The sequence below is a fragment of the Eleutherodactylus coqui genome, chromosome 2 (assembly GCF_035609145.1).
Source record: "Eleutherodactylus coqui strain aEleCoq1 chromosome 2, aEleCoq1.hap1, whole genome shotgun sequence".
NCBI classification, from domain to species: Eukaryota; Metazoa; Chordata; class Amphibia; order Anura; family Eleutherodactylidae; genus Eleutherodactylus; species Eleutherodactylus coqui.
The window spans coordinates 220,926,444-220,950,530 of NC_089838.1; the positions used below are offsets into that span (position 1 = coordinate 220,926,444).

The following is a 24,087-nucleotide window of genomic DNA, read 5'->3' on the forward strand; positions in this document are numbered from 1 at the left end:
TAGATGAAGCCTGAGGAGGAAGATGATTTCATTTAAGCAAAGAGGTTCTGCAGCAGCAGAGGATAATGGCTACTAGGAGCGCCCTCAGCGTCCTGTATGCTCTGGCCAGCCCTTCTACTCCATCGTAGCACAGACTACCTCTGCCCGGGCGCCTATCTCACTGAGCAGCTGACGGGGCGGAGGAACCCGAGGAGGAAGAGGCGGAGGCCGCTGAGCTGTGCGCTGTGTGAGGACGGAGGACGGTCGGCGAGCCGCCGGCTGACGGAGCCGCGATGTGCGAGGAAGAGGCGGCGCGGCGCTTCTACACGGAGCTGCCCAAAGTGGTGAGAGGCTCCCCGGCCGCGGCGGGGGTTACACGGTGCGGGGGGTATGGCTGCGGTACACGGGCGGCTGAGCCGGTAATGCTGGCAGGTATTAGCAGGCTGCTGCCCTTACTATCCGCACAAGGTCAGTGCAGCTGATCCGTCCGGGGCAGGAGGGCTGTGCGCTACCCGGGGGTCACATCTACCACCCCAGTAGAGGCTCCTAAACTGCCGCACGTGGCCGCTGGATGCGCTGGGAATGAAAAGTTGGACTTTGTTTTTGTGCGATTTTTTTTTTCCATGCATTTATGCAATTTTTCTTTTTTGCGCTTTTTAGCAGTTCAGTATCTGAATCCTAGACAATTATTAAACAGCACTTCCTGAGGCTTGTTTTTAAAAAAAATCTATGGTCACCATGGTTACTTGTATTACTTGTATATTGCAGCAAAATAGGACACGCCATATAGTGTGTATATATGTATACGTGTATGATATTTTTTCCCTCGGGCTAGCCCTCTGAGTGGCGAGGCGCCCGTGTGACGTCACCCCATCAATAGCGGTTGTTTCCATCCAATTTCAGAACAATTGTTTTTCAGTCTGAAAATCGGATGGAAAAACTGTTAGTGTGAATATACCGTAAAGCCGTATTCGCACGCAGTGCATAGAAGCGGGTGATTTCATTGGGCACATTTACTAGCCTGTGTTTAGCGTGTGCGATTTGGTTGATCATACAAATCCGCAGCCGCACTATGTGTCTGCACATTTGGGCAGCTAGAATTTATTAAACTAATTGGCCGTTTCAATGGCTGAGTCAATGTTGCGAAGTTTTTTGCACTCGCAATTGCGCTCAACTTGCATGTGCAAAAATTAGTTAAAGCACATGCGAAATGTGCAAAAATGCAGCGCGCATGCGTCTGCCAATACGCATATGCTAGTGTGACACAGGCCTAAGGCTGTATGCACACGGGCAATAAAAAAGTTGCGCCCATGATTCGCACATCAGACCGCACTCGGACATCCCACCACAGTCAGACAAGAATAGGACATGCTGCAATTACTTTTTATTTTATGATTCGCAGTATCAGTCCGAGTAAAACTAAAAGCTCATGTGCGTGCGCCAATCAGATGAATGGCGGCGATTTCCAGCTGATTTTTCTGACTGACTTTTCAGTTCGAAAATCGTATGCAAAGCAGTGCGTTTTTAAAGCGGAAAGGCATTGCAACCGCTGAAAACTTGCAGAAGCAGAGTGTGATATACTGTAGGTCCACTTTTCTCGGACTTATATGGCACTCACCTGTGTAAATACAGCCCTATGTATGTGATGGTCTATGGCGTATCATACGGCTGGAGCTACACAAGGACGTCAGCTGCACAAGCCTCATATCACACAACAGCACTATAATCACTATAGCATTTATGCCGAAAACAAGATCGTAATTTATCATACGAGATGAGCCACACCTATCATGGATTCTGGTAAAAATGATGTTATAACAGCAATAGAGCCAAAGGCATTCTACAGTGTTGGATATGATCACATTGGCGTCATCCAAATGGGTAATAATGGACTTTATTGACTTAAGGATCATTTACACGCAAAGACAATTCTTCAAACGATTTAAAGATTGACCGTTCTAGTGATCATTTTGCATAAAGTACTAATGGGCATTAATGTCCATTAGCACTTTATCAGCTTCATTTGCATGTAGATGAGCCTCCAACAGCTATTTGCAAATCCCAGCATGTGGTCTGGACTTTGCACTTAGCCGCACAGGCTGTCAGCTGAATACAATGTAATCAGCAGCTCATGTGGAGAACACAGCATGCGGTCCCTGCTATCTCTCTCCGGCTGAACAATTGATTTTATGCTCACCTAAAAATCATCATTAAGCTGAAGAGGGAAAGATGGAAGTGTTTACACGCAACGATTATCACTCAAAAGACATCGTTTGAACGAATTTTGAACGATAATCGTTGAGTGTAAATGGGGCTTTATTTTTGGGTTCTGTTGAAGTTTCCGTTGTTATTATGGCAAGAATAGTAATGCATGCTGTGCTATTGTTGCTCCCAACAGTAAGGTGAACCTTCAACAAAGGCCCGAAAGGTAGTGTAAATAGAGCTTTAGGCCTCCTTCCCACGAACGGATTTCCGCCGCGTAATTCGCGGCGAAAATCCGCTGCGTTGCCCGCAGCTATTAGGTTCTATTGAACCTAATAGCACAATGCTCACGATGCGTAATTCCAGCGCGGAATTACGCACCGCGATTTCTCCCGTCCTCACCCGCAGCATGCTCTATTTTCTGCGGGTGAGGACGGGCTGTACGCACTGACGGCTTCCATTGCAGTCAATGGAAGCCGTCCGTTCACGCTATCTCCCGCTGTAACCAGCGGGAGATAGCGTGAAAAAACGCTTTCCCGCCCACCGCCGCGCGTCATCTGACGCCAAATGACGCGGCCGGCCGCGTCACGTGACGCGGCCGGCCGCGTCACGTGACACGGCCGGCCGCGTCACGTGACACGCTCGGTGACGCGGCGGTGGTGGGCGGTGACGGGCGGTGACGGGCGGGGAAGCGATTTCACGCTATCTCCCGCAGGTAAGTATAGGGGCTCTGGGGGGCGCCGTGACGGGCTTCACTGCGTAATATTACGCGGCGGACCCCGTCACGCTCGTGGGAAGGAGGCCTTATGAAGTTGTACCCGTATATATCTGCTCATGGGCTACATTTTACAGTGTCAAAACTCGGTTGGGTGTTACTTCGCTTGCAGATATGGTCTCTATGGTGGACCGGGATACTTAGAGACCTAACATAAACAGCTGTATGGGCACATGTATAGATATAAACCCACCGTCCTCGGGGGCTGTGTCAGTAAAGACCCCAGTGAACAGTAATGTAAGGATAGTTGTGCACTTGTACATACATAACCTCTCAGTGCAGGCAACATGACTGTCCCCCCTAATGCTGGAGGCTGCCACACGGCAGATGCTCTGTAGTAGAAGGAAAGAAATAATTATATATATTAGTATTCTATTTATTATTATGCAAGCTGCAGCTTTGGCTAAAAAAACATCCATAAAACTGCAGTGTGTGAGCCTGGCTTTGGGCTTATTCACACCTGTATGTGAGTCGCTCCAGAGATTCTCGGGCACAACTCTCATCAGGCAGCACATGGGTGCACGTCCGTGAGCTGTCAGAGCGGAGGGGACACAGGACGTTGCGTGTCCTACTCTCCTCTGTAATACAGGTGACAATAGCACATGCTGTGGGGTTTTTTCTTTAAATGCACCACGGGTCTGGGAATAAAATTGCAGGTCTGAAAAGGCCCATTGAGTCCATGTGCTACTGCAGCCCTTCACAAGCATGGACTGCACACGGTCAGAAATATGGGATGTCCGAATAAGTCTTTATCGTTCCCAGCACTTCCACAGCTCTCATGCACTCTTTACCTTCTTGCTTAGCCTCAAACCCCCTAGTGCCACTAACAAAAATAACAGCCGCCCTCATAAATCTCCTAGCCATCTGCTAACCCTCTCTATCCTGCTGCTACTAGCTGCTGGGGATATCTCTCCCAATCCTGGCCCACCCTCCACTGCTCCTAGCTATCACCCCCTACCTGACTCACTAAGAAAATCCCCAAGCCCAACTGATAGCCCATGCATAGCCTCCCCTGACTCCTTTAAATGTGCCCTCTGGAACTGCCAGTCAGCATGTAATAAACTCCCCACCATCCATGACTTTTTTACTGCTAAATCTTTAAACCTGCTAGCTCTCACAGAAACGTGGATACAGCAGTCTGACACGGCCTCCCCTGCTGCACTGTCTTACAATGGCCTGCAGTTCTCCCATACCCCGAGACCAGATGACAGGCGTGGCGGAGGAGTAGGTGCTCTTCTTTCCCCGAAATGCACCTACCAGGTCATCCCCCCTGTACCCTCACTCACTTTTCCATCATTTGAGGTACATATGCTACGGCTTTTCCGCCCGCTGTCCATGCGAGTAGCAGTTATCTATCGCCCCCCAGGTGCTCCTCGCCTGTTTTTGGACCACTTTGCTGCCTGGCTCCCCCACTTCCTATCCTGTGAAATTCCAACCCTCATCTTAGGTGATTTTAACATCCCCACTAATGACCCCAACTCCCCATCTGCCTCTAAGCTTCTTTCGCTCACCTCCTCCCTTGGTCTCTCTCAACTCACAGCCTCTCCCACTCACAGGGATGGCAACACTCTTGATCTGGTCTTCTTCCGTCTCTGCTCTGTTTCCAACTTCACTAACTCCCCTCTCCCGCTCTCGGATCATAACTTCCTCTCTTTCTCTGTCACGCTCCCTACCATCTCTCCAGATCCACCTACCTACAGTACCTACAGGAACCTTAAGGCCATTCACACCCAGGACTTTGCTGAATCCCTACAGTCCTCTCTGTCCCCCATCTCTCTCCTCTCCTGCCCCAACCTGGCTGCTGCTCACTACAACACCGCTCTCAAACATGCCCTGGATGAAGCAGCGCCCCCCAGAACCCGAGCCATTCGATGTAGAACACGGCAACCCTGGCTCACACCTCATACACGCTTCATCCGGCGGTGCTCTAGAAGTGCTGAACGGCTGTGGAGGAAATCGCAAACGGCACCAGACTTCCTCCACTACAAATTCATGCTCAGAACCTACAACCTCGCCCTCCACCATGCCAAACAAGTCTACTTCACCTCTCTAGTCTCCTCATTATCGCACAACCCTAAACGGCTCTTTGATACTTTTCACTCCCTTCTCAGCCCAAAACCGCAGCCCCCAGTGACGGATCTCAGTGCTGAAGAGTTGGCTGCTTACTTCAAAAAGAAAATAGACGACATCCGTCAGGAAATAACTTCCCAATCCCAGACTAGCCCTGACCCTAGTCCTGTCAGCACTGCATCTAGCTCCTGCTCACTGTCTGTACTCAGACCAGCGACAGAGGAAGAAGTCTCCAAATTGCTCTTCTCTGCTCGCCCCACCACCTGCGCTAGCGACCCTCTCCCCTCACACCTCCTCCGTTCCTTCTCCCCAGTGGTCATCTCCCATCTCACCACTATATTCAACCTCTCTCTGACCTCTGGCATCTTTCCCTCTTCTTTCAAACACGCCATCATATCCCCACTGCTAAAGAAACCGACTCTGGACGCGACTGATGCTGCCAACTACAGACCCATCTCAAACCTCCCCTTCATCTCCAAACTACTAGAACGCCTAGTTTACTCCCGCCTTGTAAGCTATTTATCAGAGAACTCTCTCCTAGACCCCCTACAGTCTGGCTTCCGACCTCAACACTCGACAGAAACTGCCCTTACTAGGGTATCCAATGACCTACTGACAGCCAAATCGAGGGGCGATTACTCCCTACTGATCCTCCTCGACCTTTCTGCAGCGTTTGACACTGTTGACCACAAACTCCTCCTCAGTATGCTACGCTCCATTGGCCTAAAGGACACTGCCCTCTCCTGGTTCTCCTCTTACCTATCTGACCGCTCTTTCAGTGTCTCCTTTGCTGGCTCTACCTCCCCTCCTCTTCCCCTTGCTGTTGGGGTCCCCCAGGGCTCGGTCCTTGGCCCCCTTCTCTTCTCTATCTACACAGCCCCTATTGGACAAACCATCAGGAGTTTTGGCCTCAAATACCACCTGTACGCTGATGACACCCAGCTATACACCTCTGCCCGTGACATCTCTGCACCCTTCCTCCAAAACATCACTAACTGTCTGTCCGCTGTCTCTAACACCATGTCCTCTCTCTACCTAAAACTAAACCTCTCTAAAACTGACTTACTGGTATTTCCACCCTCCACTAACCGCCCTCATCCTGACATCTCCATCTCAGTGTGTGGCGCCACCATAACTCCTAGACAACACGCCCGCTGCCTTGGGGTCATATTTGACTCTGATCTCTCTTTTTCCCCCTACATCCAATCTCTGGCCCGAACATGTCAGCTGCACCTCAAGAACATCGCAAGAATCCGCTCTTTTCTCACTGTGGAGACGTTAAAAACGCTTACTGTTGCCCTCATCCACTCCCGGCTCGATTATTGCAACTCGTTGCTGATCGGCCTCCCCTGCACCAGACTTTACCCTCTCGAGTCCATCCTGAATGCGGCAGCCAGGCTCATCTTCCTGTCCAGCCGCTACTCGGACGCCTCTGTCCTATGCCGGTCACTGCACTGGCTGCCCGTTAAATACAGAATTCAATTCAAACTCGCTACCTTCATCCACAAAGCCCTCCACAGTACAGCGCCACCCTATATCGCCTCCCTCATCTCAATCCATCAACCAGCCCGGGCTCTCCGCTCTGCTAATGAAACCAGACTGAGCGCCCCTTTAATTCGAACTTCTCATTCCCGCCTCCAAGACTTCTCCAGAGCAGCACCGGTTCTCTGGAACGCACTACCAAAGGCTACCCGAGCAATCCAGGACTCGCAGAACTTCAGGCGTGCTCTAAAAACGCACCTCTTCAGGGAGGCATACCGAATTCCCTAAACAAACCCCTCTGTACTCCGCCTGATAACATGCTCCCTGACCTACTGACTGCAATCCCTGCTAGCCATCATAAACCGCTCCTGCAGTCACACCGTTTCTGTCGTCACACGGCTAAATGTCTGACCATTGTCTGTGTATAGCATCGCTCACTCTCCACCTCGCCATACTGTGCACATCTCCAGCCCCTTTACCCTCTGTATCACCCCATTACTTGTAGTATGTAAGCTCGTTGGAGCAGGACCCTCACCCCTATTGTTTCCATCAACTGATTACTATATGTAACCGTGGTTCTGTAATGTTTGTATTTTGTCTTTCTGTTTTCCCCCCTGTCTATGTAAGCGCTGCGGAATATGTTGGCGCTATACAAATAAAGATTATTATTATTATTATTACCCAGATGATCTTTAGTGGTTTTCTTAACCCTTTCCAATCCAATTTGTATTCGGGGGGCTTACTGTTTTTCTGCTGTTATACAACGGCGCTATCTGCTGGCTAAAGCCAGTACTGCATGCATGAGGTGACACCTTGGATAGGCTCCGACAGCAGAGAGGCTGGCAATATACAGTAAGAGAACCCCGACAGACGTCTTTCAACATCGGAGCTGTACAGCCTTAAATCATGTCTTCAGACGTCACAGTGGATTGGAAAGGGTTAAGGCTCAGTTCACATCAGTCTTGTTGCAGGTGGGACAGTGATGCATGCAGCACTATGTTTCCAATCAAAACGATGATCATTCTAATTGTCGGGGACGCCCTCGGTGATCTGCAGAGTAATGGGGCTTATTTTACACTCGGAGGCCACCGCAAGGATGTGAACGGGGAAGGCAATACTTGTGCTCCGTTGACTTGGAAGCTGCCTGAGCTGCAGTAACCATCACAATATATCTATCGACTGTTCCTAGAATGCTGAAACCTCTGCAAAGATCTACAATGTATTCTGCTATGTTTCTTATAGGAGCTGCATGCCCACCTGAATGGCTCAATAAGTTCTGCCACCATGAAGAAGCTCATCGCCCAAAAGCCCCACCTTCAGATCCAGAATGGAATGACAATGATAGATAAAGGACAGAAAAGGACTCTAGAAGAGTAAGTATCTTGTCCCATCACTGAACATACTTTTCTATGTTCCAGGGGTTAACTTGAAGCTAGGCAGCTGTTGTACTATTACTACCTTCTGCCAGGAGCTTGCCCAGGACTTAGACCACAAGGCAGGATGTGAACACAGCCATTTGTTAATTATTCCTGTCTTTTTTCAGCTGATGGCCTATTGTTTGTATAGGTGGTCAGTAGTTGATAAGACAGGAAGCGCTGCTCAGGATCCGTGTCCACCAGCTGATCATCTGCTCACTGCCAGTGCAGTGGGCTGGATGTTGTGTCAGCGGGCAGGGGAGGAAGTGGGAGCACTACTATTGAAATCAATGGGACCGTTGTGCTTCTATTACCACTCCTGCTCCTCGCTGCGGACAGGATCTTCATGTGTACTAGGCAGCTTTTGCTGCAGATTTCACTACATTGAAAGGGGATAAATACATAACTGATATTTACATGCTGTAGGTTTACAAATCTGCACCTCTGATCAATGACCATATGCAGGAACTGAGTAATGTTCAGATCTCCTCCACAGGCGGGGGCTGTCATCTGCAGCACTTGTACATTGTCTTGGCAGTTAGGAACTTGGGATTACAAGTAGAGTTGAGCGAACATACTCTGCCGAGCTTGATGCTCGTTCGATTATTAGCGCACTCGATGGTGCTCGCTACTCACACGAGCATCACGCTGTGTTCGACCTCTCTCCAGTTTTTGGCTCCTGCCTGTTTTGGCCCCTCCGCGCTGCAGTGCTTGTCAATGGAAAATTTTTTGTCTGGAGGAGAGAGAGAGACGAGTCTCCCATTGTAGTCAATGGGATTCGTTACTCGAGTAGAGCTCTCGAATTTTACGAAAAGCTCACCTCGAATAACGCGGACTCGAGCATTTGGGTGCTCGCTAATCTCTAATTACAAGTGATAACAGATTCTTCTCTCTTTCATCTCATGTTATTATTCATAGATGTTTTCAAATGTTCCGGATCATTCACCAGATCACAGACACAGCTGAAGATATATTACTGGTAAGTTTCTTCTATAGTTATCAAGTAACCATATAAGGAACTGAAAACATTTCAACGGGAAAAAAAACCCTGACCTTCCGCCATTTTTGGGTGCGGCTTGTTTCTATGACATGATAACATTGTTCTATAGGGTCAATGCGACTACTACGATTCCAAATGTATATAGTGTTTTTTTGTGCTGTACTACTTTATTTTTTTCCCTAAAGATAGATAGATATTTAATTATTTTCTGCCGCCATCTTCTCACACCCATAACTTTTTTTATTTTTTCTGTCGACTTAGTTGTGCGAGGTCTCATTGTTTGCGGGACGTCCTGTAGTTTCTATTGCTACCATTTTGGAATACATACAAATTTTTGATCACTTTTCATTACATTTTTTCTTGGAGATTGGGTGACCAAAAAAGCGCAATTCTGGCTTTCTTTATTTTTACTACTAACGGTGCTTACAATGCGAGGTAAATAATGTTACATTTGATAGATCGGACATTTACAGACGCAGCGATATCCTATTTGTGTTTTTGTTTTATTATTTAGATCCTTTTATTATAAATATGGTAATTTTTTTAAACTTAGTACTTTAAAAAAATATTTAATAAAACTCTTTAAAATTTATTTTCTTTTTTTTTTTTTTTAGTCCGCACAGGGAACATGAACTTGTGAAGTTTTGATCGCTGCTGCAATATGATGTAATGCCATAGCATTACATCATATCACAATCTGAGGGGTATTCTATCAAGCCACGCCACGGGCATGGCTTGATAGACACTCTGCAATGGCAGCCTCGTATGGGCCCCCCGAACATTGGTCGGGGCATTTAAATGCCGCTGTCAGAATTGCAGAATGTAACTGTACGTGCTACAGTGTTAAGGGGGCTAACTTAATCTGTGAGAGAATGTTTCAAAAACCCTTGCAAGTAGATACAATTTCTCAGTATATTCTGGCTCACTGTTGTATGAAGCAGCTTTTATGTAGTCGTGCCACAAAGCTCTGCTCCAGGGAAGATATTGGGGTTGCTTATATCATTGTTCTTGAGCCTGATCAGGGGTTCACCAGAACACAGCAGCATCAAGACCTATTACTTTTACATTAAAGAAGGCAGTAAATATATCAGAGCCATGGGATATCACTGGACAAGAATTAAAGAAGCTTTACGCACCTCTACACCAAGCTTCTTAGGGACAGCAATATCATTCATGATTCTCCAGGAGTGGAAACCATTTTCAGTGGTTTCCCCTTGGGTAATCGGGTTAGGAAAATTTGGTGTGTATAGTCTCTAATATGAATTCTACCATCTTGGTAATTTTTCTTCATTACTTTTTTTTTTCTTTTATCGGTATTTGCAGTTTCCACTTATTGTTTATATCCTGTTTAGTTTGTGCAAAAAAAAAAAAAGCAACAAAAAACCTCCTCTTGCTACCTTGAAACAGTAAACAAGTTCATTCGTATTCTTGGCTTTTCTCTACTACTTCTAACATGTTTTGGTGAAGTTGCAAACTGCCTATGTAATTGGCTTGTTATAGTAGCTTGATGACAATAGGTACTCATTGCTTATCTATAGTATACTTCAGAAATGCCTGATAGATTATAACTAGAGATGAGCGAACGTACTCGTAACGAGTACTTACGCACCCGAGTACCGCCATTTTCGAGTACTTCAGTACTCGAGCGTAAAGATTCGGGGGCCGCCGGGGGGCGGGGAGAGGCGCGGCGGTGCGGGGGGGGAGCAGCGGGGAACAGGGGGGAGCCCTCTCTCTCCCTCTCCCCCCCACTCCCCACTGCTACCCCCCGTGCCGCCACGGCGCCCCCCGAATCTTTACGCGCGAGTACTGCGGTACTCGAAAATGGCGGTACTCGGGTGTGCAAGTACTCGTTACGAGTACGTTCGCTCATCTCTAATTATAACTTCACATCTGGGAACCCCGTATATAAAGAAAAGTGGATTTATGGACAGTACAAAGTGGCCCGGAACAACCATGGAAGGTAGTAGAGGAAGAGCACAATCCAGGCATTAGCATTCGGATTGGACGTGGACCCTTATTCTCCCTTTAGGTTGGGATCCCATAAGCTCAACCTCCACCTGGTGAAAATGATGGCGCACATTTATAGCCTACATTTACTTTTCTAGCGCACTGACAGTACAGACAAGCACAAAATTTGTAATGAGGCATGTGCTTAAATTTCACACCTCTTACTCCAGAGCACTGTTGCTAATGACTGGCATGAGATTGCCCATCTTTAATGACTTCACCTCTAAATGTCCAAGTGTGAAGTGGTAGGCATCCATCAAGTTCAACCTGCCATAAGCCTTACTGCTTGACCTAGAAAGAGATAAAACAACACTTTAACATAAAATATAGATGCCTTTATTTCACTTGTTTACTTATTATTAGGTTACAAAGGATGTTATCAAAGAGTTTGCTGCAGATGGTGTCAAATACCTAGAATTACGAAGCACGCCAAGAGAGTCGTCCACAGGTATAGGCAATCTTTCTGAACCCCTCTCTCCTGTTATGTCATGTAAGTGGGTCTTGTTAGGAATGGTAAATACTAGAGATGAGCGAGCATACTCGCTAAGGACAATTACTTGAGCGAGTATTGCCCTTAGCGAGTACCTGCCCACTCAGATGAAAAGATTCGGCTGCCGGCGCGGGTGAGCAGTGAGTTGCTGGAGTGAGCAGGAGGGAGCAGGGAGATCTCCCCTCCGTTCCCCCCTGCTCTTCCCCGCCCTCCGCCGGCACCCGAATCTTTTCTTCCGAGCAGGCAGGTACTCGCTAAGGGCAATGCTCGCTCAAGTAATTGTCCTTAGCGAGTATGCTCGCTTATCTCTAGTAATTACATAAATGTCTCAAACTCTTCAAGATAAAAGCAGACAATTTACATGTTGCGTGATCCTTGTGTTAGTCTTATCACATGGCTGCAGATATATATACATTCACACCATCACTTGATTTCCTTCCAGGGATGACAAAGAGAACCTATGTGGAGACTGTGCTTGAAGGTATTAAGCAGTGTAAGGCGGAGGAAGTGGACATCGATGTTAGGTACGCCTCACTGGGATGATTTCCTGTTAAAATGACTTGTAGGTATTTTCACTGGTCCGCAGTAACTGCTTTGCTGCGCAACACAAAGAAAACCTATTGTAATATGTTACTTGGAGAATGTATTAAAGTGTGTTCTTGCTTTAGAACAAGACTACGCTTTGTCCATCGAAATTTCTCTATAGTTTTATTGAAATGTTTAACTTTCCTAGATGGATCTATTTTTTATATTAATTAATAGAAATCAGTGGAAGAATTGTAATTGCGTATTAGAAACTATACTTCGGCAGGCACGATAACTTTTACCCCAGCTCACCAATGAAAAAATCAATATAACTTGTCATTTTCAGTTGGACTGCAGTAAATGTTATTCTGTATGAATGGACTTGAATCATCTGGCTTCTTTCTCGGTTGTCTATTTTTTCAGATTCTTACTAGCCATTGACAGACGAGGCGGCCCAACAGTTGCAAAAGAAACTGTTAAACTAGCTGAAGAGTTTTTCCATTCTACTGGTGACCTTGTTTTAGGCCTGGACCTCAGTGGTGATCCAACTGTAAGTTTATTTTACTGCATTTGCTGACTTTAGAGGCTGAAAAGCTATCCCCACGATGTGATATTGACCCAGGTCCATGACTTGCTACAAGAGTTAGTCAAAAACTTGCTCCTGTGTCAGCGGGAAGTAATTGGGATGAGTTTTCACCCTCTGGAAGTAGATACAGGATTGCTATAAAAGACATAGACATTTGCATCATTATATAGAACCAAAAGGATTAAATAGGTGGACAGACATGCAGTATGCTTAATAGCGTAGAGTTGGGATGAAGGTTTTTGCAACGGCAGCATTTTGTGACATCAGCATCACGTGAGCATTGGTTGAGCAATACATTTAATGACCCTTATTGCTTATGAAAAGGGAAAGTTCTAGGAGACCATCTGTAGCAGAGGAAAAAGTCGGTTGTGTTTGTGAAGAGGCTCACAGAAAGAACATTTGTAACTCAGTCATTCAAACGTAAAGACATATACCAAAAAACCATGGAAGGATTTTGGCTTTCTATAAAACATTGGATGTGTCTATTTCTTTTATTGTAACCCTGTAGTTATTGCTTCCATTCACTGATAGCAAGCAAAAATCTTAAGAAAATTGTGAACAATTGATACACAAAGTAACATAACATAGTTCGTAAGGCCGAATGAATACACTGTCCATCTAGTACAGCCTGTTTATCCTCCTGTGTTGTTGATCCAGAGGAAGGCAAAAAACCCCAAAGAGCAGAAGCCAATTAGCCATTTTGGGGGGAAAAATTCCTTCCCGACTCCCTAATGGCAATCAGACTAATCCCTGGATCAACCCCTAATCCTACCTGCCTATATAACCGGATTACCAAGTAACCTATGATTTATAACCTATAATATCCTTCCTCTCCAGAAAGACATCAAGTCCCCTTTTAAACTCCTCTATGGAAGGTACAGCAGTTTTTTATGATGTAACTATTAGGGTATGTTGACAAGGCGGAAACTTTTTCCGCTTGGATTCTGCCTCTAAAAACTCCAGCAGAATCCCGTAGCTGTGTAAATGTAGCACTGCGAATCTGCAAACTGATTGGCCATTTTCAGTAGGCAAATCTAAGTGCTATATTTGCAAAGCTGATACAACATGAAATTAAACATGTCATTTCATTGTTTTCTCCACGGGCAGATTTGAAATCCACATTCAGAAAAAAAAATCTGTGTGGATTTCCATTGAAAAAAATGAGGTGCAGATTTGACGCAGAATCAGCACTAATTCCATGCCAAATCTGCCACAAACATCCACGGTGTCAACATATCTTTAAGCTTTGATCACAGAAAACAACAGAAAAGTTCCTGTAAAATATGCGTTTTTGAAGCTCCGTTCACAAAGGCATTTGGCGCCTCATTAGGTTTTTGACGAGTTGTGCAGCATGACTTTGCAGACCACATTATAAGTTAGTGGGGTCTCTTAGGAGCTGCTGAGATAGTCTTATATCAGATGTAGCACAGCATCATGTCTTCTATTGTGTTTTTAACCTGAACCTAGAAGAGCGTTTTTTTATTTGTTTTTTTTAATAAGAATACATTTTTAGTTTTCTAATGTGAAAGCTAAGATGTTTCTATTAATCCGGTTGAAAATAGCCCTGCAGAAAATGTTGTGTCTTCTTGCGGGACATTGACAAAATGTTTTCCTGATGTCCTAACCTTGAGGAGGCCCCTGACCATGTTGCCCAGTATCATAGTAGGAGGAAAATGGCCTTATCTCTTGTGTACCATCTGTTCTGGGAATATAGGGTTAGTGAGATAGTACACTGAAAAGAACATTACTGCCGTATCTTGCATCAGAATATGTGCGTAAGACACAAGCTGTTTATCAGCATTATGTGAAGGCAAATACAGTAAGTGTCAAATCATTTCTAAGATTTTGGAAACAGAAGCCGATGAAAGAAAAAACAAAGAAAACAGTAGAAGACGGATCACACTGACCGTTGTAATAAGATGGCAGGTTATAGATCTCTGGGAGGGATGAAGGCTTGTCATTATAGTGGTTCATTCATTGATGTATGTTTGTTTGCGGGAGGGGGGGGGGCTGCTGATGAATTCTCAGTCTAGCAATCCTTGAAGGGGTATTCCCATTTTATACAATGACGGCATATCATTAGGATGTACGTTATGATTGGTGGGGGTTTGATCTCAGGGACTCCCGTCGATCTTGAGAATGAATGGGAAGCAATACTAGTTTAGTACTGAGTCTCCTTCTATGTTTTTCCTGCACATTATTGCTCCTGGCATGAGTTTTACAGCCTCTAGCAGTTATTTAGTACTGTGTTATCGAAGGACTTACTTCATCTGTATTTTGGGATTACATTGTGGGGCTTCAGAAGGAATTACTAGTTTTCCATAGAATTAAATCTCAAGTTACAATATTTTCAACACAGAACATTAATTCTGGAAAAAATTAATATTATGACTTGAGAAACCGTATTTTCTTCTATGTACACGTAGCGCTCTTTTATACGAATTCTTCAGCATTCAGGGGAATATATCATGTGGGAAAATGTTAACCCTTTCCAATCCACTGTCTGACATCTTCCTACATTCTGATCGAATCTTGTACAGTTTTAATGTCAGAATACTTCCGACGGGGTATTCTTACCATCTATTGCCAGCCACTCCGCTGTTGGAGCCTCTCTGGCACACACACACTTGCTTTAGCCAGCAGATGGCATCATTGTATAACAGCAAGAAGAGAAAGCCTTTTAGGAAACCCTGAATCCAAAATTGGATTGAAAAGGGTTAATATGTGATTAGAGTTGATCAACTGTATAGTTTGCTGTATACATTTGAACGATGGTAATGTGTTTGATTTCAGGTTGGACATGGAAAAGACTTCATGGAACCCCTCACTGAAGCTAGAAAGTCTGGTTTGAAACTAGCTCTTCATTTGTCAGAGGTACAGCATATATTCAGAGTATCAGAGATTCGTGTGTTAAGGGGTATATAAAAGTATGTGTAGAATTAGCCCATTAAACCACTTCCTGCATTTCACTTTTTAGATCTATGTTCTAGGTCAGAAGGGGTAAGGTTTCTCCTTAGGGAGAGCAATCTAGTAGGTGCGAGGAGACTTATCAAGCCATGCATGCTCCTCTGGGAAATTTATGCAAATGGAAAGATGGAACAATTACTCTACAGTGCCACCTATTAGAAGGTAGTAATCAATGTCAGACCTTTTAACCAGCCTTCTAACAATGACATGGGGATTTATTGTGGCCCCTGGACTGTAATAGGTCTATAATCATGTCACAGTCAGCAGCACATTTATGTCATGCTAATGCTACGACTGCCCTAAACATGAGCAGCTGCCAGTGGTAAAGTTTAGGGTAACAATAGCAGCGCTGCTAGTGTGACATGACTTTGCAGGCAGTCCTTTACTAAAGGACTTTTAGGGAATGACAGCCATGTGACCAGCCCAGTCATGTGACTATCCTTATATTCAGACAAGGCCCCAGGAGCGTCGTTGTGCAGAATCTTTATAGTAAGTACTAGGTGATATACCCGTGTGTTGCCCGGTGAGTTTATGAATAGCGATCCTGGAATATACAAAGTGGGCCAAAAAAATGAGCCCAGTACCGCACTGTTATGAAAGCTATCCAAAAGAAAATCTGTGTTGCCCATAGCAACCATTCACAGTGCAGCTTTCCTTTTCTTAGCCATGGAGCTTCAGGCAGAATCCACACGGAAAAATCCAATGGGCATTATGTCCGTGTGACCATACCTGTAGAATGCAGCATTCCAAAACGTAAGAATTTTAGTTTTGGACATTTAGGCATTTGAAGGCACTGGCCCTGACATGGGTTACAGCATCCTGCAGGTAGACTGATGGTGATCGCCAACTAATATATAGCAAAAAATATTATGACCTTATAATCTAGCAGTCTAAAGATGATGTGCGATTGCAGCTATGAATCCAATCCCTCCATGTTGTGACAGGAAGCTAGGCTGCGTGGGAGAAAGCAGGAGTGTGCAACTCTTACTGTTGCTTAAATAATCCTATGGGCAGGGAATGGACTAAAATAAAAAAAAATTGCAGTACTCACTTGCTAAATCTCCCTTCCCCAAGTCCAGCGCAGTCGCCCCGTTCCTGCCATTCTGGTCTCTGAACCTACTGCAGCAGCCATGTGTCATTCATAGTTCATGTGACTGCAGCAGATAATCACTGGCTTTAGCAGTATCATCCCTGAAGCCTGTGACCGGCTGCAGACGTCACGTAAAAGAGATGTGACAGCTACAAGAGCTTCTGGGCCTGCTGTGCTGGTTGGGGGGCAACTTAATGGATGAGTAGTGCTTATTTTTTTATTTTAGCCTATTCCCTACCCATATTTTTTTCCCTAGGTAAATACCCTTTTGTGAAAAATATTTAGCACTAACCACTAGCCAAAAACAGGGTCTTGCACTCAGGACAGAAAGTCATGATTCTATATAATCAGCAGGACTAAAGAAGAAAGTGTTATAAAGTGTCCCTTTATTCAGGCTAGGACTTCCGCATATAATGTTGTTCATTAGACTGAGGTACGACAATTGATGCTGATTTACAGGTATACTCTATAAGCAATTTCATTTTGTAGGTGCCCAGTCAAGAAGAGGAGACTGGGATTCTTCTTGGGATTCCACCAGATAGAATAGGACATGGAACTTTCCTTTGTAACTCTCCAAAGGTGGTTGAAGTGGTGAAGGAACATCACATACCCATGGGTATGTATTTTGTTGAAGAAGCCCTGGTTATTTTTTTTCTGTTAACCACTTGCTACCCAAACCAGTTTTGGCCTATGTGACCAAGCCCAATTTTTCATGGCATATTTTACTTTACATCCATGGTAAATTTTGGTTGGTATGTTTTACATATATTTAGAAAATAATCCAAAATTTAGAGAAAATTTTGAAAAAATTACATTTTTCAAAATTTGACATCTCGTCCCTATCATTGGGGGACAGAGCTGAAGACCTTCCTACAACTAGGAGGCAGACACTAAGCAGACAAAGTGTTAGGTCTTCCTACTAGCTATATTCCTCCTGCAGGCACTAAGCTAACCAGTTTTAGCTTGGTGTCTATAATAAGCAGATCTGTTTGTTGCCGGTCTTCAAGAACTACTTGGGCTTCAGGAATACAAAGCTTGCTGTTAACTGTTCTGTTGCCTGCCCAGACCTCAGAAGAAAAGGAGGCACATGTCCAAGCTCTAACTTGAACGTGACCCACCAGCGATAGTGCCTTCCTTTCACTAGAGCGCTTCCTCCCTATTTAAAGGCATACGTGTACAGGGGTGTACACTGCTGGAACCCCTTTCTTTCTCGGCAAAAGGGTAAGTATATCCCTCAGCGAGATCAGTATTCTCACTCCTACTATAACCCCCCTCATTACCCAGAAAAGAAAAAAATAAAAGGCCAGTCGCATGTAGCTGCAGCGTTCTTTTTCCTAAATTTTTTGGCCCGACGTGCCACATGGCCTGTGGTGGTGGCTCCATGGCTGGGTGATGTGTCCCGATTCAGGGTTGCTGTCCATGCTACATGTGTTCTCCCATCTGGTGCCAGCCTCTTCTCTTCTCCACTGCCTTTCAGAGCGGGGAAAACCCCCTCATCAGGGGACCACTGGCAATTCCCGTAAATTTAGCCCTTGGCTTCAGGCCTAGTCTGCCTGCCCTCTTGGGTGGGCTCAATCGCGCTGGTCTCCTCCAATCCCGGCTCTCTTTTTAAGGGAGTGCTTTCTTCTCCTCTCCTCTAGTCACTGCCCAGTGTGCCTCATTCCTGGGCTCCCATTGGCTCCTGTGATTTCTCCTCAGCAGGGCAACCCTCACATCAGTTTCTTCCTGTTCTCCGTCCTCAGCCTCTCATGCATACTTGCTGGGACCTTTGGTGCTTTCCATGCACTTTGATTCTATAGAGCCTCACTCCTTATAATGGGCTGCAGACCATCCTGCAGCGATCCATCAATGCATCGCTCCCCTGACCAGCTCCGGATCTGGTAAGTTCTGCCAGGCGGCTAGCTTCCCTACTCTTTTGCCCCTCCTGCAGTTCTCGACAATGGATTGACCAGAAAATCGAACCTTCCCAACAAACGTTTCACTAAACCTAAGCATCTGGACCTCCTGTATCCTTTTCTGGAAGAGTTAGTGAAGAAGTGGTAGACTTCACCAGCAGTGGATCTACCAGTGTCATGTTTAGCGAAACACACCACCCTTCCAATGGCAGGTGCTCCATATTTTCAAGGCATGCGTTATAGGAAAATGGAATCTCTAACCAAAACCACTTCTGAAGCAGCGGGTTCAGCAATCGGGCCAGTTTTCGTCTCTACCTAGCTCAGCAAGGCCACTACTGAGTGGGCCAAGCAACTGACATCTTTTCGCACATGTCCATGCAATGTGGGGGAGACTTGCATGAAAATAGAACATGCTGCAAATCTTTCAGTCTTGCAGCATTGCGTCAAGAGAAAATTCGCCCATGTAAATAGACCATTGCAAATAATGGGTTGTAGTTTTGTGCATGAGTCTCGCAACACACCAAAAACTTGTACAATTTTTTCGCCCCTGTGAATGCACCCTTAAACTGCATATACTGAGAGATGCAGAAGAAAACCTTTAGGGTACTTAAACACATGCTACGGATTTCCTTTGTGGATTTGGGCATGGAAAATCCACAGCAGATTACAGTCTGGGAATGTGGAGGACATTTGAACTAATGTCATCCACATTCTGCAATTATTTCCATGCAGAAATGGACCTGTTACGCAGTTTCGTGCGCTGATGGAATCCGGTTGTCCGAAGCCTCGAACGTGCAGATATTTTCTACATACAAGGTCGTACTAAATGTAGATTTGTCCTGAAATTATCTGCAAAAATGAATCAGCCTCGCTGGGATCTAAAGCAATGACTCAGCTGCCACAATCAAATCACTTCTGTTAAACACAGCCATGACTAACCGCGTGTTGTCTTCCATTGTGACTCTTAGCAGTGCTAAATATCAAGTCCCCGTCTTCTTTACGTATTCTGAATGTTAAGTAATGAGCAGCCTGACCAGATTGGTATTTTTAGACGATAACATTTGGTGCTCCATTTTTTATTCAGCTTCATGTTCTCCTGAAATTGCCGCTAGCCAGGTGTTAAATGTCAGCGGGAAATGAATAGAATTACAGACTGCTAGAATATAATAATATATGTGATCACTCTTCTGCCTAGAACTCTGCTTGACCTCCAATGTTAAAGGACAGACTGTCCCATCATATGAAGAGCATCACTTTAGATTCTGGTACAGCTTGGATCATCCATCTGTGTTGTGTGTAAGTTATTGCTTCTTTCTTACAGCCATGAAACGTTAATAGAATGGAATATAAAACAGTTCTATGAGGCTGGTAATGAGGTGCAGTATGTATCCTGCCAAATTACTGCATCGAGTAATGACTTTACAGATGTACAGTGGTCTCAAGGATGCATTCAAAAAGTGCAAATCATGCTGCAAGGAAAAAAAAGATTGTCACGCTAACTTCATACAGTATAATACATATTCTAGGTGCATTCCGGTTTAGGCCCCTCTCACACTGCCATTTTTTTCAGCGTTAACGCTGTTAGAGGCTCCCATTGTTTTCGATGAAGCCTTTTGAGCGGAGTCTGCTTGTTTTTTTGCGTTTAGCGCACCTCATCAAGGAGAGGTATGCTAGACCCCGCTGTCGGCTGCAGGGAGCTGCGGCTGAAAATGGAAGGAACATCGTGTTGCTTTGCCGTGCTGCTGTGTGCGAACAGGCTAAGGCGTCATCTATGCATGCTGGACTCATTCGCCCAGGCGTATTTTTGCATTTGTATGTGTCCATATTTTTTAACAGACTTAGGGCTTATTCACATGTCCGTATATCAGCCAGGTTTTCACAATGTTCCTTTCTGCAGTGGGAGGAGGCGGGCCGGGCTGTGAGCAGTGGACTGAGTTCCTGCCCCCTCTCCACTGTTTACAATGAGAGGGGTGGGATGGGGGCGGAGCTAAGTTCCGTCCTGTCCCGCCGCCTCCAGCTGCAAATAGTGGTGAAGGGCGGACAGGGGGCGGGAGCTCAGCGCACTGCTCCCAGCCTGCCTCCTCCCTCTGCGGAAAGGGACACTGTGAAAACCCGGCTGATATACAGACATGTGAATAAGCCCTTAATATGGACAGCATAAAACACCATTGGTGTATTCTGACATGCATTTTTCAGGCACATGAAAAAAATTGCAGCATGTCATATTTCAGTGCATATTGCAGAGTAACATCGCCCATCCCTGTCTATGGGAGTGTTTAAAAAAGGAGAAAAAAGGCAGTCAATACAAATACATTTTTACATGTGTATTCACTGCACTTTTACATATGAAGCCAGAAAACGGCATATAAAAATTATAATAAAATGGTCTTTCTTGCAGTTTTTTTTTTTGTGCATGTGGAAAAAAAGCTGTGAATACTCGTGCAAAAAAAGCATATGCACATACACATGCAGTGAAAACAGTGCTGAAACTGCAGGCGCCCAATCTTTCAGTCTCCCCTTCTCTAGGCTTCATCTCTATTTGTCCGTTTTTCTTGAATTCAGTTCCATAATGGGGTACTAGATGTTCTCCTACATGCAGGATATCTCACCCAGCTCGTTCTTCATCCACTAGTAGAGGATCCTGGCTGGTTTCCTCGAGGAGCTCCCCATGATCTAACTGCCCAAATATTGTGATACATGACCTACTATTTCCTATTTCATTAGACCTTGCAGCCATATTTCTCCCCCCTCCACCCCGCAGCCTTACTACACACAGCAGATTGTTTAAGACCATATAATTGTGATTTTACACTAAAGACTTAGCAATCCTGCCTCCTATCAAGCTGTGGTGTTACAGAGGATACTACTTACCAGAAGATGATCTATGTACATGTACTTGTGCAGGCAGCCTTCCTATAAAGGTCTGTCAGGCTGCTCTCACATTTGCAGTGGGGATTCTGCTTTCCTGCACTGTTCAGTGAGCAGGAAAAGGGGAATCCCTGTGGCTGAACGGTTCCATCTCTGGGCCAAAAAGCATCGGTAGGACGCCATTGACTATAACTGGGGCCGCCTGCTTTCCACCCAGCATCTGGACATAAGAAAAACCAGCTTTGATGGTATCTCTGACCGGAGGGTCCAAGGCAGTGGTAATACTGCCCTAATATGATGCTCAGTGAGAATGAAAGCTCCCATACTTTCACGCCTCATAGATATTGTAGACTTTCAGTAAGTGCAGAGATTCTGGACACAGAAAGTACTATAGCCAATCAGCCAAGTATATTACAATGTTAGTTTCTTGCCATAAATCAATGTTGTACACCAAGATGATAGACAAAACAATGTAAAGCAATTAACATAATAGTTTTTGAATGATTGATAACTTTCACTCCAGAATGTTCAGTGTTTAAGAGAAGAGAACTTTCAAGAAACCCTCATTCAAAAATATATTTGATAGAATCCATCAATACTGAAGTAAACCTAAGTCTGTGAATGTAAATATGTCCTTAGGCCTCTCCAATGACTACTCCTTGTAGAAACTACACTTGCTAACAAAAGGTAGAGATGAGCATTGTCGGGCCTGCTTAGGCGCTAGTAGCAACAGGCACCATCAGCACTTCCAGCTTACCATGCAAGATAGGACGGCCATGGATGCTCAGTGCTGGAGTATTAGTGAGCTCCATTCATTCCTTACTTTTCTGTTACCTTGGCAGTGTATCTGGAGTAGTAGGGTAATATTTGATACGTATTCCAACATGGTACCTTTGGGAGTATGGGGCACATTGCTGGACATTGCCAGGTATTACCTGCCTTTGTTCCTCAGAACTTTTCTTTGTAGGAAAGTGGAAATCCAACATGTATGATTGGAATGACATTCCCTCACCCTTCTTCATATAACACAAATTTTAAATACAAGTAATGCAATAAGTGAAAAGTGGTAGACAGTGTGCCGAATGTCCTCTTTCAGTTCAATTATGCCAATACAGTTTTCTTGGTGCATTGATTAATCTTTCCCAATGTCTTCTGCCCACTATAAGTAGCATGCGATTCACACCATTGCTCATAGTTCTATCTTAAAACTATACCACCAAGGAGGAGATTTACTAAGCAAAATGCAGCAAAATTCTGATGCAACTAGAAGTACATGGTACATAAAAAAGACTCCAAAAAGTTTATCAAAAGATGCGCACCATTTTTGATGTAGAGTATTGGTTTTATATGTATGCCACTCAAGAGGTGGTGAAAAAACAGAATTCTCTCTAAACTGACTAAAAGCTTGCAGCACATGTTTCCTATGACATTTCTGATCATGGTCATAGCAGTTGAGTATGGATGAAATTAGATCCGGCTTTGCGTAAATCATGAAACTGATAAGTAAAGGTAATTGGAGATAAATGAGGCCACTAGTGGAAATACCACTATGCACATTGTTAGCTTCTCTGTATGCTGTTGAAGGAGTATATTCTTTTTCCTTAGACCGATGATAAAGGCGTCTTCGCTACAGATCTTTCCCTGGAGTATGAAATTGCTGCAAAGACATTTAACCTGACCCCGCAACAAATATGGGACCTATCAAACCGAGCCATCGACTACATCTTTGCTCCAGAACATGTAAAAACCAACCTGAAGGAGACGTGGAGAGCGATGAAGCCAGAGGTATTCAGACATGTACAGTAGTATCCGCTGGCGATAGTACTGCCCTACAAGCTCAGGGACTGGAAGATAGTTCTTCCCGCAAGCTTAAACCCCAAAGAGACGGCATCCATCTACTACCTATAGACTACTTCCTACAATGCACAAGTACTTTCTGTTGTATAATATCAATTGCTTCAGTTACCTTTAAAGATTCTCTCTATGAGAAAACAGATGTTTTAATGAATAGGTCTTGTTGTCTGTGTTTGCCTATGGAGCACCTGGTTATATGGAGGTTTAACCCCTTGAGTGGCACGCCCGGAAAATTTCCGGGGACGAGCTCCACTGCTCATAGCAACATAGCCCGGAAGATTTCCGGGCTATGTATCACCATGGGAGCTGCAGAGCACAATGCCACAAGCTGTGACAGTGTGCTCTGCCTGCACAGCCCCACAGAGAACAAAGCAAGGGCTTTGAAAAACCAGCAGAAGATATTGCCGATATGTCGGCAACCTCCTGCTTTGTTTTCAAGTTGCCATAGAGACCATCGACTTGTCAGAAGCAAGCCAATGGTCTCTGTGGCAGGGAGAGCTGGTTGTTAGCTGTCAGAGGACAGCTAGGTACTAGCTGTTACAGCAGAGATCAGAGAAAACCTCCGATCTCTGCTGTGTTAACCCTTTACATGCTGCAGTCTATGTGACTGCAGCATGTAAAGGGCTGTCACCATCGGACCCCCGGAATGTGATCAGGGGTCCTGATGGGTCCCTGTGGATGTCCCCTAAAGGGACAAAAAAAAAAAAGTAAAAAAATTATTAAAAAAATTAAAAAAACACTTGTCTCCCTTTACTTTGTAAAAAATCAAAAATACAATCACACATGTGGTATCCGTGTGCGTCGTAATGACCCAGAGAAGGAAGTTAATACATTATTTAACCCCTTAATGACATGGCCCCTTTTTTTCTTTTTTCCCCATTT

The 24,087-nt window shown here is 44.9% G+C and overlaps 1 protein-coding gene across 1 annotated transcript; it reads left to right on the plus strand.

Annotated features, from left to right (window-relative positions):
- Nucleotides 1–10: 10 nt before the first annotated feature.
- Nucleotides 11–23,359, plus strand: ADAL (adenosine deaminase like). Its single transcript, XM_066592516.1, has 10 exons — nucleotides 11–323; nucleotides 7,751–7,881; nucleotides 8,842–8,902; nucleotides 11,294–11,378; nucleotides 11,863–11,944; nucleotides 12,369–12,495; nucleotides 15,325–15,405; nucleotides 17,078–17,204; nucleotides 19,679–19,779; nucleotides 22,957–23,359. Exons 1-10 carry the CDS (start codon nucleotides 273–275, stop codon nucleotides 23,155–23,157), a joined length of 1,047 nt encoding a protein of 348 aa, XP_066448613.1. The 5' UTR covers nucleotides 11–272; the 3' UTR covers nucleotides 23,158–23,359.
- The last annotated feature ends 728 nt before the right edge of the window (nucleotides 23,360–24,087 follow it).